The 19,049-nt window shown below is 39.7% G+C and overlaps 1 protein-coding gene across 1 annotated transcript; it reads right to left on the bottom strand.

The window, feature by feature from the left end:
- Positions 1-12,722: 12,722 nt before the first annotated feature.
- EPO (erythropoietin) lies at positions 12,723-17,682 on the bottom strand. Its single transcript, XM_072638005.1, has 5 exons — positions 17,664-17,682; positions 16,743-16,876; positions 15,794-15,880; positions 14,375-14,554; positions 12,723-14,133 (listed from the first exon to the last, which is right to left on the bottom strand). The coding sequence occupies exons 1-5, from the start codon at positions 17,680-17,682 to the stop codon at positions 13,978-13,980; spliced, it is 576 nt and encodes a 191-aa protein (XP_072494106.1). The 3' UTR covers positions 12,723-13,977.
- Between the last annotated feature and the right edge of the window lie 1,367 nt (positions 17,683-19,049).

The following is a 19,049-nucleotide window of genomic DNA, read 5'->3' on the forward strand; positions in this document are numbered from 1 at the left end:
TGTTTTATATTAAGTATGCATTACATGTGTAGTATACCATGTAAAATATAATTATGTTGTTTTGTATTTTATATTACACTTCATTATACATTAGTGATGATATTTTTTCCTTATTCCATATTAATATGTAAACACAATTCCCACATGTTGTTCAGTTATTTTAGTTATGTTAATTTATTTTATTATTTTTAATTTATTTTATTATAGTCTTATCCAACTCTTGGTGACCCCATCTGGGGTTTTCTTGGCAAAGATGCTGGAGTGGTTTGCCATTTCCTTCTCCAGCTCATTTTACAAATGAGGAAATAGAAGCAAGCAGGGTTAAGTGACTTGCCCAGGGTCACACAGTTACTTGATTTGAACTTGGGTTTTTCCAACTCCAGGTTCAGTGTTCTATCCATTGCACCATCTAGCTTCCCTATAAGTGGGAATCTCCACATAATCCCTTTCAATTATACAAATATATGTACCTTTTTGTTTCCCTTGACAACTGAATTCCCATTTTGAAATGTCTACTCAATTCCAGTCATTTCCCCAGTAATGCTTGAAAATTCTCTATTCCATTTTCCCCCTGCAGTATTGTACTGTTTTGTCAGATAGGTTATCCTTAGTTGGAATTCTTTATCTCTTGCCTTTTGGAATATTGTATCCCAAGTTCTCCTTTTATTTACACTGGCATCAGCTAAGTTTTGTGGAATCCGTATTGTGGCTCCTTAGTAGATACTCCTTTTTGGTTGCTTGGAATATTTTTTTCTTTGACCCAGAAACTCTAGATTTTGGTTCTGATGTTCTTGGGAGTTTTCATTTTGGGCTTTCTTTTCAGAGGTGACTGGTAGATTCTATCTACTTTCATTTTGCCTTCTAAATCTAAGAGTTCTAGGCCATTTTTATTTATAATTTCCTGAAATATGCCATCTATACCTTCTTCTCTGATAATGATTTTTGGAGTCTGCTAATTCTTAGCTTGTCTTTTCTTTTTTTAAAATATAAAATATGAACTTTATTTGGCATCCAAAGCTCTTCACAATCTGGCCCCTTCCTATCTTTCCACTCTTTTATTTTAATATAATTTATTTATTTTCAATTTTCAATAATTACTTCCACAAGATTTTGTATTCCAAAATTTCTCCCCTCCACCCACTCCAGGACAGTGTGCACCCCAACTACCCCTTCCCCCAATCTTCCCTCTCTTCTATCACTCCCCTTCTCCTATTCCCCTCTCTTCTATTTTTCTGTAAGGCAAGATAGATTTCTATACCCCTTGACTGTACAATTTATTTCCCAGTTGCATACAAAAACAATTTGTAATATTCATTTTTAAAGCTTTGAGTTCCACATTCTCTCCCTTCCTCCCTCCCCACCTACACTCATTGAGAAACCAAGCAATTTGATATAGATCATACATGTGTAGTCATGCAAAACACTTCCATAACAGTCATGTTGTGAAAGACTAACCACATTTCCCTCTATCCTCTTTTGCCCTCCAATTATTCCATCCTTTCCCTTGACCTGTCCCCCCACAATAGGGTTTGCTTCTTCCCCTAATCTGCTGTCCTTTCCTATCACCTTCCCCGCTGCCTTCCTGTGGGGTAAGATAGATTTCCATACCCAATTTAATGTGTGTTATTCCCTCCTTAAACCAAATCTGATGAAAGTAAGGCTCACTTACTCCTTCTCAGTTCTCTTCCTCTCCATTGTAAAAGCTCTTTCTTGCCTCTTTTATGTGAGATACTTTACTACATCATTCCTTTCCCTTTCTCTTTTTCCCAGTACATTCCTCTCAATATTTAATTTTATTTTTTAGATACCCTCCCTTCATATTTTGCTCACCTTGTGCCTTCTGTCTATATGTGTGTGGGTGTGTGTATAAACACACACATATACACACATACATACACAAACATATACACACATATATATGTATATATACACATATATGCATATATATATGCACATATATTCTCTCTAACTACCCCAATACTAAGAAAGGTCTCATGAGTTACAAATGTCATCTTTCCATGTAGGAATGTAAACAGTTCAACTTTAATGAATCCCTTTATGGCTTCTCTTTCCTGTTTACCCTTTCATTCCTCTCTTGATTCTTGTATTTGAAAGTGAAATTTTCTATTCAGCTCTGGTCTTTTCAACAAGAATGCTTGGAAGTCCTCTATTTCATTGAAATTCCATTTTTTTCTCCTGAAGTATTATACTCAGTTTGGCTGGGTAGGTGTTTCTTGGTTTTAATCCTAGCTCCTTTAACCTCTTGAATGTCATATTCCAAATCCTCTGATCCCTTACTGTAGAAGCTGCTAAATTCTGTGTTATCCTGATTGTGTTTCCACAATACTTGAATTGTCTCTTTTTGGCTGCTTGAAATATTTTCTCCTTGACCTGAGAACTCTGGAATTTGGCTACAATATTCCTAGGAGTTTTCCTTTTGGGATCTCTTTCAGAAGGTGGTTGATGGATTCTTTCCATTTCTATTTTATCTTCTGGTTCTAGAACATCAGGGCAATTTTCCTTGATAATTTCTTGAAAGATGATATCTAGGTTCTTTTTTTTAATCATGGTTTTCAGGTATACCAATAATTTTTAAATTATCTCTCCTAGATCTATTTTCCAGGTCAGTTGTTTTTCCAATGAGATATTTTACATTGTCTTCTATTTTTTCTTTCTTTTGGTTTTGTTTTATAATTTCTTGATTTCTCATAGTCATTAACTTCCATTTGCTCCATTCTAATTTTTAAGGAATTATTTTCTTCAGTGAGCTTTTGGATCTCTTTATTGATTTGGTCTATTATACTTTTTAAGGTATTCTTCTCCTCATTGGCTTTATGGACCTCTTTTGCCCTTTGGGTTAGTCTGTTTCTGAAGGGGTTATTTTCTTCAGCATTTTTGGGGTCTCCTTTAGCAAGCAGTTGATTTGTTTTTCATAATTTTCTTGCATCACTCTAATTTCTCTTCCCAGTTTTTCTTCTCCTTCTCTTACTTGATTTCAAAATCCTTTTTGAGTTCTTCTATGACCTGAGACCTTTTCATATTTTTCTTGGAGGCTTTGGATGTAGGAGCCTTGTGTAATAGTAATTTAAATGGAAAGATCTTTCTCATTAATTAATAGACCTATATGATCTGCTTGAATTGCCTGGAAGCCTGGGTCACATATGGTGGGAGGAGCTTGCTGAAGAGGTGAAACAGGAAAGATGGAGCGGAACCTGGAGGAAGTGAGTGGGTAGTGTCAGGTCAGAAGGGATAGAACACAAGCCGACTGACACACGCCAACTGACACATTGTGACAGCTGCTAGTGAGAAGGCCCTGGCTGAGGGAAGGGAGGTTTGAGAATGACTTTGCCCCCTGCTATGATCATGTTTATTAACTTCTTGGTCACCATGATGGACTTTGCTTTCTGGTTCTGGGATTTGGCTTTCTGGTACTTAAATGACTGTTTTTCTTCTGCCTTCTATATGGAGAATCTTTTATATTTTGTGATTGAGAACTACACTTGCATATTCTTAGCCACCACCAATGCTGTGAATATTGTCTTGGCAATACACCTTGACCTCGCTATCTTCCCCCAGTTGTATGCTTTGATCTTTCTTGTAGTAAGAAAATACCTTTTCACCAAGAACGTAATCTTCTATAGTCTTATTTTTCTCCCAATTCAGGCGTTTTCCCAGTCAATTACTTGACTTTTGAGCTCTTTGTTAAGTGGAGGGTTTTGTGCAACTGTTTTCAGAGGTATATTGTAGGGACCTGTCCATTCTTAGTTCTTCCAAAGTGGTATGATCAAACGAGAGTTGTTTACTCCTCTTCTGGCCTGAACTCTGGTCTGTGAGCAACTACAAAGCACTCTTTTCTTCCCTGGAACTGCAAGTAGGATTCCCTCTTCACACCAAAGCTCTTCCTTGACCCAGGACTGCCACCCAGGACTGCAATCTGGATTAGCTGTTTGATTCCTCTACCATATATAGACTAGCATGTACAGCTAGATCCCCCCACCTATGGACTGAGAGCTCCAGAAGCAGCCACCACTGCAGCAGTGGCTACCACCACAATGGGTCTGGGGCAGGGGCTGGTGCTAGACCACATTTCTCTCTCAGGTAAGAGAGCTTTCCCACAGACATTTGAAGCTGGTTTTTGGCACTTGTGGGTTGAGAAGTCTAGAAAGCACTACAGCTGCCAGTGATTCAGCACCCTGAGGCCTGCCCCAGTTCTATCTGTGCCAGCAGACAACACTAGGCTGCACTGCACTCTGCTCTGAGACTGGTGCAATAGACTCTTCCTGTCAGCCTTCCAGATTGTCTTGGGCTGGAAATCTGTTTCACTCTGTCATTTTGTGGTTTCTACTTCTCTAGAATTTGTTTAGAGTAATTTTTACAGGTATTTTGAGGGGTTTGGGGGGAGACCTCAGGCAGGTCCCTGCTTCTACTCCATCGTCTTGGCTCTGCCTGCTTAGGTTGTCTTTTCTTTATTTTCCAGGTCAGTTGATTTCAATACTACATTTTAAGATTTTCCTCTTTTTTTGCTGTTTGGATAGTTCTTCTTGTGTTGTTGATAAGTTGCATTTTTTCTGGTTCATTCTAATTTTTAAGGCATTCATTTCTTAAGTGAGGTTTCTTACCTTCTGTTCTAATGTCTCAATTTTCCTTACATTTTCTCCCTTCTGCCTTTTCTGTTTGATATCTCTTGTTTCATTTCCTCCAGGTACTCCTACAGTGCCTCCAGCTAAGATATGTTTTTAATTGAGGCTTTACCTAGATTTGCTGTGGGATCACTATTCTCTTCAGGAAATAGAGGACCCCCGAGTGTCTTTCAAAACAAGATATTTCCTTATACTATTCACAAGTTTCTTTGGTTTGCTTATGGGGGTGAGGGTAGGAAATCTGTGTTTAATCAAGATCCAGAACTGAATGGTGTGGTCCATCAAATCAAGTATAGTGGGCCAAACTAGACCCCAACTTAAAGGGACTCTGGGGCTGCTTTAGTGCTGGGCTCTACCTGGGTGCTCCCTCCTATCACATGACTCTAGGACCTCTCTCTGCTGTAAGCTCCAACTGTGATCCTTCTTCCATGCTGCTGAATTCAGAAGTTATATTCATATGGGGCTCTCATCATGGGTTCCAGCTCAGGCTAGATTTTACCTAGGTTTTTTTCTCCTGAAGTTTGGTTCAGAGCACAGGGTGCCATGTTGGATCCTGCCTCCAATATCCCAAGGTTGATCTCTGCTAAGATAGGGTTGAGTTCAAGCTTTTGGGACTGGCTTAGCCTCATATTCTGTTTTTGAGAGTCCTGGGCTAGACTTGCCTACAATAACCTGAGTCTGGCTTTCTCTGAAGCAGACTCAGGCTGCCAGTCAACAGTTTGGGGAAGGTTCAGGCTAATCTTCAGACTGGACAAGGAGTGCTATGCTTGACCACCCAGAATAACCCAAAGTCACTCTCCTGAAACCCTGACCTCAGGGAAGGCATAGAGTTTTCTGCTCTTGGTCACTGTAGAGCTCAGGCCAGAAGTTCTGGAACTGTCCTGAAGGTTCCATAATCAGTTGCTTGTGCCTAACTCTCTCTGCTTTTCTCTTTCAACCTGCTATGGCTTGTCTATGCCAGTATCTCAAAAGACTCTAGGGTTTCCTTTGTGCATTCCTAATTTGGGTGGGAGTGTCCAGAGACAATCCTTTCTTTGATCTAATAGAGTGGCATATCTCTAAGTAAGCACAGTTAGAATGCCTGGGGGAGAGAGGGAGGATCTGGGTCTAGTGCAATGCCATCTTCAAACCCTAACTCTCATAACTTAAGATGGATTTAAACTTTTAAAAGGATTTAAAAGTTTTTTTAAAATCCAATAAAATGAAACAAGATGACAGATTGTGTAAAAAAAAAAAAACAACCCTACAATCTATTGTTTACAAGAAATATACTAGAAAGCAAAGACATATATTATCTAAAAATGAGAGTCTAGAACAAAATGTATTATGCCTAAGGTGAATACAAAGAAGCAGGAGAGGCAATCATATCATTGGACAAAACAAAAATAAGATTTCGCAACATAATAAGATGAGGAAATCACATAGTGCTTAAAAGAATTATAGAAGACAAACCATTATAAATATCCAACTCATATGCTCCTGGCATGGCATCTAAATTCAAAAAAGAAAAAACTAAATAAATTTCAAAAAGACATAAATAGTAGCATGATAATGGCAGAAGACCTTAATGTTTCTCTCTGAGTTGGACAAATCTAACAGAAATATAAACAAAAGATGAAATACTGAATTATAAATATGTTATAAAAATCACAGCTAAAAGATTTATAACACTTTATGATGTGATCACAAAAGAAAACAATGCAAAGTACACATAGTACTTTTATTAAAATGCACCTTATCTGAAGTCCTAGAAAATGGCAAATAAATAAAAGTGGAAATTTACATTACTTAGAGACCATAACATAATAAAAAATATTAAATAACAAAAGCATCCTTTACTCATCAAAATACAATAAAGTTATATTCCACAAAAAGTCTTTTTAAAAATGCTCAAACTAATTGGAGACTGAATAACTTAATCCTAAATAAGTGATTAATCAAAAAAAGTTATAGAACTAATAGATCATTTCACCAAAGAAATAACAAAAATGAGACAATCTACCAAAACTATGAGGTGCAGCTAAAACAATCCTTGGGGAAAAAATTATCTCTAAAGACCTTCTTCATCAAAAGAAAGAAAGATCAACAAATTTGACTTGCAACTTAAAAATAATAAAAATAATATTAAAACAATTAAAAACAATAAAAAAATAGCTAAACACCAAAATGCAAATTATGAAAATCAAACAAGAGATTAGCAAAATTGAATGAAAAAAATAAAATGATAAAACTGGAATTTTATTTTTTTAACAGTAAAATAGATAAACGGTGAACTGGTATGATTGAAAGAAAAGAGGAAAACCAAATTACCAGTATAAAAAGAGGAAAGGAAAATTCATAGCAAATGGAGAAGTAAATTATATTATTAGAAATTATTTTGGGCAATAAATGCCAATAAAACTGACACCTTAAATGATCCAATGATTATCACAACATACAAAATGCAAAAACTGACAGAATAAGAAACAGAGGATTTCAATTACCCAAGCTCAGAAAATGAAATTCAGAAAGTCTCAAAGAAAATGATCCCAGCACCAGAAGAATTTACAAGCCGGTTCTTTCAAATATTCAAAGGACAACTGATTCCAATATGATGTAAATGGTTTGCAAATATAATAAAAGAAAGGATTCTATAAAATTCTTTCTAAGACACTAATTTGATTTTCATACTTAAATGATGAAGAAATAAAACAGAGAAAACTTTAGACCAGGGTTCTTAATGGATATTAAGGTAAACATTTTAAGTAAAATAATAGCGAAATGCCTCCACCTACATATCAAAAAGATGTGTGACACAATGACCAAGCTGGAAGTGTACCAGTAACATAGGATGGTAACATAACAGAAATTACATGATCATATCACTGGATACAGTTTAACAAAATTCAACACCCATTTCTGCTAAAGAAACAAACCCTAACAAGCAAGGGAAACAATGTGAAATTAAGAAATCAGTGTGGCAAACAGTACCTGTCTAAAACCAAGAGGAAGCACAATAAGTAATAGAGATAAACTAAAGGTCTTCTCAGTAATATCAAAAAGTAAAATAAAGAGGTCCATTGTCACTACTGTTATTTGATGTATTGCTAGAAATGCTACCTGGAGCAATAAGACAAAAAAAAGAAATTTAGACAAAAAGAGAAAAAAAAGATTGCTTTTTTTTTTTTAGTTTTCAACATTCACTTTTATAAGATTTTGAGTTCTAAATATTTTTCTTCCTCCCCAAGACAAAAAGCAATCTAATATAGGCTATACATGTACAATCATATTAAACATATTTCCACATCAGTCATGTTGTGAAAGAAGAATCAGAACAAAAGGGAAAAAACACAAGAAAGAAGAGAGAGAGAGAGAGAGAGAGAGAGAGAGAGAGAGAGAGAGAGAGAGAGAGAGAGAGAGAGAGAGAATAGTATGCTTCAATCTGCATTCAGACTCCACAGTTCTTTCTCTGGATATGGATAGCATTTTCTATCATGAGTCTTTTAGAATTGTCTTAGATCATTGCATTGCTGAGAAGAGCTCAGTCTATCAAAGCTGGTCATCACACTGTGTTGCTGTTACTATGTACAATGTTCTCCTGGTTCTGCTCACTTCACTTAGCATCAGTTCATGTAAGTCTTTCCAGGTTTTTCTGAAATCTTCCTGCTCATCATTATATTACAGTGGGAAGTTTTCTATTTTAATTTCTTAAAATATAGTATCTAGATTTTTAAAATCATGCTTTTCAGGAAGTCTAATGATTCTTCAGTTTTCTCTCTTTATTCTATTTTCCAGGTCAGTTGTTTTTGATAGTACATATCTTTAATTTTCTTCTATTTTTTCAGTCTTTTGATATTGATCTATTATTTCTTCTTTCAATAATATTTTATTTTCCCCAATTACATGTAAAAATAATTTTTGACATTCAGATTTTTTTTATTTTGAGTTCCAAATTCTTTCCCTCCTTTCCTCTCCCTCCCATCCCTGAAATGGTAAGCAATCTGATATAGGTTATACATATGCAATCGTGTAAAATATATTTCCATATTTTTAAATTTGTGGAAGAAAGGAAGGAAAGAAGGAATGAAGAAAGGAAGAAGGAAGAAAGAAAGAAAAAGAAAGAAAGAAGGAAGGAAGGAAGGAAGGAAGGAAAGAAGGAAAGAAAAAAGAAAGAGAAAAAAAGAAAGAAAATAGTATGCTTAGGTCTGCATAAAGACTCCAATTCTTTTTCTAGAGGTGACTAGCATTTTTCATCACTAGTCCTTTGGGATTGTCTTGGATCATTTTATTGCTGAGAAGAGCTAAGTCATTCACAGTTGTTCAACATAAAATATTGCTGTTCTTGTGTACAATATTCTCCTGGTTTTTTTCACTTTACTCTGCATCAGTTCATATAAGTCTCCCTAGGTTTTTCTGAAATCTCCATTTATCATTTCCCATAGCATAATAATATTTCATTACAATCATAAACCAAAACTTGTTCAGTCATTCCCTAATTGATGGGCATCCTCTCAATCTGCAATTCTTTGCCACTACAAAAAGAGATGCTATAAATACCTTGGACAAATAAGTCTCCCCCCACTTTTTTTTTTTAATCTTTGAGATACAGACCTAGTAGAGATATTACTGGGTCAAAGTCCTTCTGGCAAAGTTCCAAATTGCTTTTCAGAATGATTGGATTAGTTCACAACTGCATCAACAGTGCCTTAGTGACTCAATTTTCCACATCCCCTACAAGATGTATCATTTTCTTTTTCTATCATATTAGCCAATGTGGTAGGTGTGAGGTGATACCTCAGAGCCTCTGGGCCTGGGCAGTCCCATCTCTTCTACCTTAATGAAGCACTCTTCTGCTTCAATGGTAATCATCTCTTTGGTCAACGCCTGCTGCTACTTACCAAGGCTTCCAAGGTACCCCACCCTTCCCTCTTGATTCAGTCCTGCTTGGGCTAGGAGGCATTTGTGATGACTAGGGATTTGGGGGCAAGTCTATTGCCTTCTGTTCACCTTTGTGCAGTTCTGAGGTAGAGAAATCACTTAACTATATAGTTTATTAGGTTCCTTGGTTGTTATTCTGTCAAGTGCAGAACTTCAGTTTTGGTTGGGTTTTTTTTTTCTTCCCACTAGGCTAGGTATATGGGAGTTTGGAACCTGTCTCTCTTTCAAGCAGCTATCTTGACAAGATATATGTTGTTGATATATATTTGGGTTTATCGTCTTCGCTCTCTTATGTGCTGGTATATTTTGATTCTATGCTGTATAATTCCAGTTGCCAACCCCAATTCTATCACAAACAATTCCAAAAGGGATATTGAAATTCCAAATCCTAGTAGAATACTGGAGTTTATTATTTTGCTCCTCAGCCTAAGTATGGATGAGAGAACATGGTTCTTCCAGGCATCCTGTAGTTTTTTTTAATGAATTTGTGGAAGTATATTGGTTGAGGTGAAGGCGGAGGGGACATATAGAGACAGGTGGATGGCATATGCAGAGTATAGTGTTAAATTTGTTCAGGGTCCACCAAGACAGCTAACATCTTCATCCACCAGAGGGAGAAAGGACAGCAGTGACCAAAGTGAGAGACAAATCCTGTACTCAATGAACTTTCACCCTGCCAAGATTTCAAGAAGCTAATAGAATATCTCCTTCTTTCCACTTTCTCTTCCTCTTCCCTTTTTTTAACCTGAAAAGAAGTTTGAATTCAAAGTTCCCTGCTTCTATTTAAAGCTATTCCTTACCATTTCAATAATACTTTGTCATATTTTCTTTAAAGAGATCAATCTCATTTGCTCTGTACACAATTAATTGCATTTATAGATTCAAAATGGGACTGTTGAACTAGGCAGAATTTAATTGTCTAGGAAGTATCCTCAATTTAGCATCAGAGATGATTTGGGGGAGGAAGAAGAGGAGGAGGAAAATGTTGATAAGCTGTTATAATTTTATTAATAGTCCATATTAAGAATCTGCATTAAAAAAAACTCTCCAAATTAGTAGAAGAAGGAATCTCAGTAGATTCAGACCATTGCTTCTGAACATAACCAAGTCTTTGTTCCTCAGTTTACCAGGTCAATTGAACATGGACACCTGGGGGCTAATTTCCAGAGAGAAAAAGAATATGAAAAAAAAGATCTATAACTAGAGAAGAGGTACACCTTTAGCAAATCCATAACTGGAGACACACATGGTTTGAGAGAATCTGGCTCCTCCTACTCCCAGAAAGGATGAGGTGAAAAGTATTGCTCAGCCAGCTATCCTTCACAGGAGGTTAAAAGACGAGAGTGCAGGGCAGTGATAGTAGACTCCAATTCAATCATATACTATCTTTTATTGCTAATTAATTTGCTCATATTAGTTTTTCTATACCAACTAAGTTGTTAACTACTTGAGGCAAGGATAACATCAAACATATATGTAATTTGTATTATCCTGTTCATTTATTAATTAGGGAAAAAACAACTGGAGTCAGAGAACTTGAACCCTGAAAGACAAAGAACAAGGAATTGGAAGGGTGGGTATCTGGATCCTTAGGAGTGAATTGCTAGGTGATGCAGTGGATAGAGCACCAGTGCAGGAGTCAGGAGGACATGAGTTCAAATCTCACCTCAGACACTTGATACTCACTAGCTATGTGACCTTGGGCAAGTCACTTAACCCCAACTGCCTCATCCTGGGTCATCTCCAGTCATCCTGATGAATATCTGGTCACAGGATTCAGATGGCTCTGGAGGAGAAGTGAGACTGGTGACCTGCACAGCCCTCCTTCACTCAAAACAAAGTCAAGTGCAAGTCATGTCATTATTTCTGTGATGGCATGGCATTCTTCGACAACGAAGGACGAACACACAAAGGAGTGAAATAGAGACTAGGTGAAGAAACAATTAGTTGGAAAGATTCAGGTGACCAGGCACAGAATAGCAGGTTTAAATGAGGTTCGTGTATTCTCCTTCTGTGCCTCCATCTCTTAAAATTCCTAGCTTTCTTCAGGATTCAGCTCAAATGCTATCTTAATAATGCAGGATGCCTTCTCCTCAAAGGTTACTTTGTATTATTATTAATAGTAATAATTGTTGCTTACACTACATGGCTATACCTGTTTATGTATATGTTGCCTCCTCCATTCAAAGGTAAGTTCTTTGAGGGCAGGGATTGCTTCTGCTTTTTATTTGTACCCCGTAGTACTTAGTATAGTGCCTGGCACATATATTAACTACTTGCTTGACTGATTGATTCCTATACATTTCCCTACTGGGCCAGCAGAGGACGGCATTGCACAGGGGACTTGGGTAACCATCGTGGGAATTCAAGACAGCGGATCTCCTTCTACCTCACTGTTTCATTACCCTTCACTCACCTCGTCCATCTCTTCTCTTCTTAACTGCCTTCTTGGGGGATTTCTAAACATCTTTTCCACTTAGATATTTGGAGGGCTGATTCATTTTTTAAAAGAAAACAGGTAGGGTCGATGAGTCGGACAGTAAATGTCCCCAAGTCCCAGTATTGGGATCCAGTTTGGCAATATCATCTGACTGGGTAGGGTTTCAAGAAGGATTACCTAAGGTTAAATGAGGTAGGAACCAAGAATAAAGATACTTACTACTCTCCTTTCTGTTGAAGGACTATAGATGGGGAATCTACTAGCAGGCACGGTTATTTGTGTTGGGTTTTGCTCATTTTTTTCCCCTTTATCTTCATTACAAGACAAGATTCACCAAGTAGGGGAGCAGGGAAGGAAATATTCAGAAATGCATGTGATGTAATGACTACAAAAGTATAAATGGAGAGAGCAAAAACGTTTATGGGAATCAAGTTTAGCCTTCAGAGGAGAAATTAAAAAATACACCTTCCTCCCTTCTTTGCAGAGACTGGGAACTATGGATATGGAATATTGTATACATTGTCAGATGTGGATGTGTTAATTAGTTTTGCTAAATGACTTTTTTTCTCTTTATTATTTGTCACAAGTGATGCCTTGGAGGGAAAGGAAAGGGGTAGAGAGCTACTTCGAAATGAAAGTGATATAAAAATAATCAATGAAATTTAAAATTTAAAAGCATTCTTTTATATATACATATTTATATTATGTAACAATAAAAGGCAAAATACAGTTTTAAAAAAGAATACAGGGAATTTGAGGGAGGATAGTGGAGGAGTGAATATGAAAAGAATTGGGGTACTGAAGGGTTGTATTCCAAAGCCTCTTTTCCATCATGCCTGAGGAGAAAATTAGATGTTAGGGGACAAGAGAAAAACACCAGCTGGAAAACCAAATTTTGGATTAAATTAGACATAGGGAAACTGAGGTAGGTAGTATAACTTGGTACTGGGATACTTGGGTTCTACAATGGTGGCAGAGATTGGAGGTAGAACCAAAGTCTGGGGTTCAGGGAGAAGCAGTGAGGGAAGTGTCTAGTTGGCTTTGAATTGGGAGCCACCTCCCACCCCCAAGTGCTTTTCTAGAGTTAGTATGGGTTCCCACCACCTCATTCCCTTTAATGGCTTCTCCTGCCAGAAACTGGCTGCTGCAGCCTGGGGAACAACCTTGAGTAGAGACAGGTTATTGATCCACAGTGGTTGCTCCTATGGCTTCATGCCCAGTAGGGTCAAGAAGTCAGGCAGGCCGGATGAGGCAGCACGTAGGGCCTGACCCTTGTAACCTCCATGCTTCCCAGGGCTGCAGGCCAGGACAGGACCCAGAGAATGGAGGAGGGAATAGTTTATTTTTTTAAAAAAAAGTCAGGATCAAAGGGGAAAACAGAAAAGCCAAGACACATTTGGCATTTTTTAATCTTGGCAGTTAGGTTCTTAAATATTAAAAATATAGACAAAAACAAGAAAAATTGGACACCGATGAGATCAGGGATACCCCCATCTGGGACCCCATTCTATCTCTGCTCTTCTTCCACCCCTATATCAAGCTATTAGTCTTTGGCTAACACGTGAATCAGACAGGTCTGGGGAACAGGTAATTTGCCACCTAAACTCCTAGATACTTTTCCCCTGGTCTGTGACTCTAGATAGGAACACTCTTCCCCCAGACTTCTATGGTGGTATCATTGTATCTTCAAGATGAATTTAGGTATTTTCCTCTCATGGTTCAATTTAGAGCTGGATTCCTCCAGTTCGTAGTTCTCTGTCTTGGCATTGTGATAGCCCTGGGACTCAGAGTTGAGTATCAGTTTCTCCTGCTCTTCAGGTATCTTCCTTGGCACTGGTGTGTCCATGAGCTAGCTGGCACTGATGGCTTTGTCCCCCTGGAGAGTGCTGGTAGCAGTGATGGCACAGACAGACCCAAGTGGTATCATTGAGTAGGGTGGGTTGGTGGATATGCCTAAGGTAGAGATGGGGGAGCAACTAGTCACCTCTCCTCTCTTTGGCAGGCTTCACTCAAAAACAGCTTGAGCTTTCCCCGTAGGAAATTGGAATAGATTCGAAAAAGTTTGTCCATGGTTCCAACAGTAAAAGTACGAAATGGAACTGCTGTTGGGGCATCTGGAACAAAGACGGTTTCTTCCTGATAAGGAGAGAGAAAAGGGTTAGTGAACTGCCTGCATCCTAAAAATGAAAAAAAATTCTGGGGCAGAACTTGGAGCTTTGGTTGACTCGTGGGAGGTCAGCTGGGAGCAGAGATTTTCTCCCCATTTCAGGGACAAAAGAAATAAAGGCCCAGAAATGAATTTTACAAATTTCATGGTTGCAATGAAGCTTGTTCCCAATTCTTCTGATTCCTGGTGGTTCTACCAAACCACCCTTACCTGTGCTCCCAGTCCTCGAAGCAGAAATCTGAGACTTCTCAAGCTGCTGACAGCTTTGTCCACAAAGAGCTTTAGAGCTACTGGTGTCTGGGAGGAGTTGGCCAGCAAGGTCTGTCCTTTTAGGACAGCTTCAGAGAGCAGGGTCAGCCCCTGCCAGACTTCCCCTGCCTTCTGCCCCACCTAAAGAGAAATAAGAGAGTCAGTCTAAACTAAGGTTATTTTCATCTCCTCCATCAACAACTTTGGCCTCCTCTTTGCCCTTGCCTTATCTCTGCCTCAATGAGCCAGCATTTTTTTTTCTTGACCTCTCTTTTTTCTCTTCCCTGTCATCATCTTTACCTCTTCTCTTGCATATATCTTGAATCTCTTCCTCTCCACCAGCTCCTTTTTATCTGCAGCCATTTAAGACCCTTGGTTATCATTCAGATCACTCCTTCTCTTCATGGCTCAACTTCTTGAAAAAGTTGTTTACATAGAGTTCTTCCTTCCTTACTACCCACTGCAATCTTGCTTCTGCTTCCACTACTCTTCTAAATTACCCTTTCAAAGGTCACCAATGACTTACTAATCACCAAATCCAAAGGTCTTTCTTGAGTCCTCATTCTTTTTGACTTCTTAGATTTAGACCCAGTTGACTTCTACCAGAAATATTTCCTTACTTGGCTTCTCTCTCTCTCTTTCTCTCTCTGTCTCTGTCTCTCCCTCTCTCTCAGAAGATATTCATCCTCATCCTCTTTTTGATTCTTTAATGTGGATATTTTTCCAAGAATTTGTCCTTGGTCTCTCCTCTTTACTTTACTTTTCCCCATCCCTTCTACTGTTTCCCTTTGTAGCTTCATTAAGTACCACAGGTTCAACTACCACCTCCATGCAGATGACTGCCCAATCTTTATCTCCAGCCCTGACTTTTTGGAGGATGAACATCCTCAACTCCCTACAGGAAATCTCTATCTTAATGTCCCAGCAGTCTTTCAAACTCAACATATTCAAAATGGAACTTCTCTTTCTCCACACTTTCTCTTTTCAACTTCAGTATTTCTTTCTGTAATGCTGTTTTTCACCCTTCCCATATTTGTAAACTTGGGGTTGGTTATCCTTGAGTCTACATTCTCCCTCATTCCTCAGATCCAATCAGTTACAAAGTTCTGAAAATTCCTCTCTCAGTCATTTCTTCCTCTCTATTCTCACTGCCTCACTTACTACAGAAAGTACAATTTCTCATCATCACCCCTCCTGTCCTACTCCAGCTCAATCCTTACACTAACCAACAATGAATGAATGAATCCTTTTTTGTCTCTGTTCCTTTCACCCCCTGGCTATGTCCTTAAAAAAACAAAACAAAACAAAACAAAACACCAAGCAAACAAAACCCTGAGGTCATTTCCCCAAGTGAATGTGGGAGAAAGTACTGAGTCTTACCTCCATCTTCTTCCAGGTATGGAAGTTCACCCTGGTATCAGGGACTGTGATGTTCTCACCCAGGCTGCAGTCTTCCATGCAGGCTACCTAAAATACCCCAACCCCCCAATGCAAAAAGTCAGGGTTTTCAGGCTCTTACCCAGTTTAACAATGGATCCAGGATCAGAGATATGGAAGGAACCTTAGAGGTAATCTAGTCTGACTCCTTCATGTTACTAATGAGGAAACTGAGATCCCTGGCGGATTAAATGATTTGCACAAAGTAGGAAGGATCAGAACTGAGAGTCAAACCGAGGTCCTGTTTGTCAAACTAAGTCCTTAGTCAAACTAAGCTCCACTTGTTTCATTGTGCTGAGCTCTCTGCCTCCCTTCCCTCATTCCTCTCTACCTATTGAAGGCTGGAATTATCGTCAAACCAAGTCGATAGCTTATTAGCTGTCCCACTTTTGGCAGAGACTTTGTTCCAGTTGATGTCCAGACAATGAAGGACTGTGTCATTACTCTCTAATCCCTCCATGCCAGGCTTACCATCTGCTTCCCCAACTCCTCGTCTGTTTCCTCATGCAATACCGGTAGCTTTTAGTCAATTTCCACAGTAAGGTGGCTTCTTTTTCTGACTCAGTTAATCTCCACCATGCTCCCTACCTCCTGGTTCCTACTTTTTCTCACATGAATATAATATGATATATAGTAGCTGTCTATCACTCTACACCCCCACCCCCCACCCCCACTCCCATACACGCTCTCCCTGCTTTATACAACCGCTTCTCTGAAGGAATCTGACCACCAGTTATAATGGTCTTGTCTAGCCTTGGGTGGAGGATCGGGAGGATTTCCAGGATTGGTGGGCTAGGAAGTGAACTTTGGGTTCAACAATTCAACAAATATTTATTAAGCAACTACTATTCGAAAGGTCTTGGACTGTGTTTCCCCTGGGGTGGGGCCTTACCGTAGCATTCTGTGCCTCTTTGGCCTCAAGGATGTACCTCTCCAGGATGTGGCTGTCACAGAAGGGAGACTGTGGAGAGCCCCACACTGGGACTCCAAGGGGAAGTAGCAGCAGCTGCAGCAGAACAAGGAATTCTGGAGGAGAGGAAAAGCCAAGCTGAATGTGAGATAGAAAGTGGCCATGGGAGGACGGATGAAGGAGAATATCTTAGAGCTGGAAGGGACCATCAAGATCATTTAGTCTAACCCTTTGTTTTACAGATGAGGAAACTGAGGCCAAGATGATTAAGAGACAGGTTAGAAAGGTAGCATCAGAACTGCAATTTTATCCCCATCTTTCCACTACATTAACACTTCCTTTGATAAGGAATTGCTTTGAGAGAAGTTTCCCATCCAGTGATTTTCCTCCCTAACTCCCAAGTGCATGCACATTGCCATCCAAAAACTCAGATGCTCACTTCCCAGCCTTGCATCCATATACCTTCCCATTCACACCTCCCACTCCAGTGAACCCTAAGCATTCTGCTCTCCAGCCTGCTTTGGGATACCCTTTCAGCTAGATCCCAGCTCCAATTCTGCAGTGTCTCCTAGAAGCTGGCCACTCCAGTCCTCTGCTCTCTCCCTGTGAACTGAAATGTCCTGCTTCCTCAGGCTGGGGGGTCACTGCATGTGCCTTCCAGTGGAGATTCTCTTTTGGTCTCTATCTGCACGTGGAGTCCTGCCCCATCTGCTCCCCCTCCCCCTGCCGGGGTCCTTGGCAAATCCGTGGTCCTTGAACCCAGCCACCTTTCTGTCAATAGACCCAGCACCAAATCCTTCCCCAAACAAGGGACCTAAAAGAGAATTGTAACCTGCCCAGTCCCTACTAGCCACTGACCCTGAATGCCTGCTCCCCTGCTTCTGAGAGGTTGGGATTACTCACCATGAACCCCCATCTCCATTTCTGTGAGCCACGACACCCTCAGAGACCAGGAGCCTGGCCTGTCCCCATGCAAGGAGCCCTCATTTTGGGAGGGTCAGATCCCAACCCCAGCTCTTCAAAGGAGGCGAGTTACTACCCAGAAAGAATATGTGTCAGATTGAAGCCTTCTGGGAAGCCAAGGGTTTCAATAGGTGAGCAAACCCAGAAGGGTGTCTTCCTAAACCTGAGTAAAGGAATCCCCCCTCCCCCCTCCAAAAAAAAAAAAAAACCGCTCCAGGGAGAGCACAAAGCAGCCGCCTGGGGGCTAGCCCTTGGGACACTGCTGCTGCCTGCAGGCTGGGGGTCGGGGTTGTTATCTGCATGTGTGCGTGCGTGTGTGGGGGTGGGTGGGAGCATGTGTGTGCGTGTGGGGTCGCCCGAGGTGGGGTCCAGGCGAGTGATTCAGAGCAGAGGGCAGGACTCCCGTGTCTTGGTTTTGGCTATGAGAAGAGAAAGATCTGGCAAGGAGGCGGGTGGTTGGGACACCAGTGTTCTCAGATCTCGTGGCTCTACGTCGAGGGAGAGATCTGGTAGTGGGGGTTAGAGGGGAAGAGGACGTGGTAAATCTCCTAGCTTCCAGGATCGGAGGATAGCTGAAGGTGAGGCTGGTGGGAAAGGGACAGTATTTCTGAGAGAAGAAAAGTTAAGGATGCAGACATCTCCTGTGTTCGCAGAGATACAGTTATTGGGAAAAGATTCCATAACTGGGTTCAAGTGACAGATGAAATCTAGATGACACCATAGATTTGATTTGTCTTTTTCCTACAACCACACTCTCTCTAGGGATTGCATCTTCTCTGTCTGTATCAACAGATGTTTTAGGAAGTGAAAAATGTAGGTTCCAGAACAGGTGAAAGAGATATCAGGCAGGTTAGGAAACTGATATTGTTGGACCAACTTGAATATTCAGTAACTCAAAAACAGAGGCAACTTTTGCACAGCAAAGGAACATGTGACATTGCCCTCAGCCTCTTCAAGTTTCAGGTTTTTCCATCTATAAAATCAGTTAGCTGAGAGCCCCAGGATTGTGGAAGTTCTAGAATAAAGGTCGCCTCCAAATGGACAATGATACCAATTTGCAGTTGGTGGCTTATTAACTCTTGGAATGCAGTATATGCCTCTGTAGTATATAGAAGAATAACAAGCTTCCTGGACTTTGCAAACCTTTAAAATTGTACTATAAAAATGAAAACTATATAAATTCAGTTATCATCATCATCATCACCATCATCATCATCATCATCATCATCATCATCATCATCATCATCATCATCATCGTCTCTTGTCTCTTTGGCTAACATTAAGGTTTTCATTTAATTTCCCTGAGACTCCATTTCCTGAGTCTGA

This window comes from Notamacropus eugenii, chromosome 2 (genome assembly GCF_028372415.1).
Source record: "Notamacropus eugenii isolate mMacEug1 chromosome 2, mMacEug1.pri_v2, whole genome shotgun sequence".
Classification (NCBI taxonomy): Eukaryota; Metazoa; Chordata; class Mammalia; order Diprotodontia; family Macropodidae; genus Notamacropus; species Notamacropus eugenii.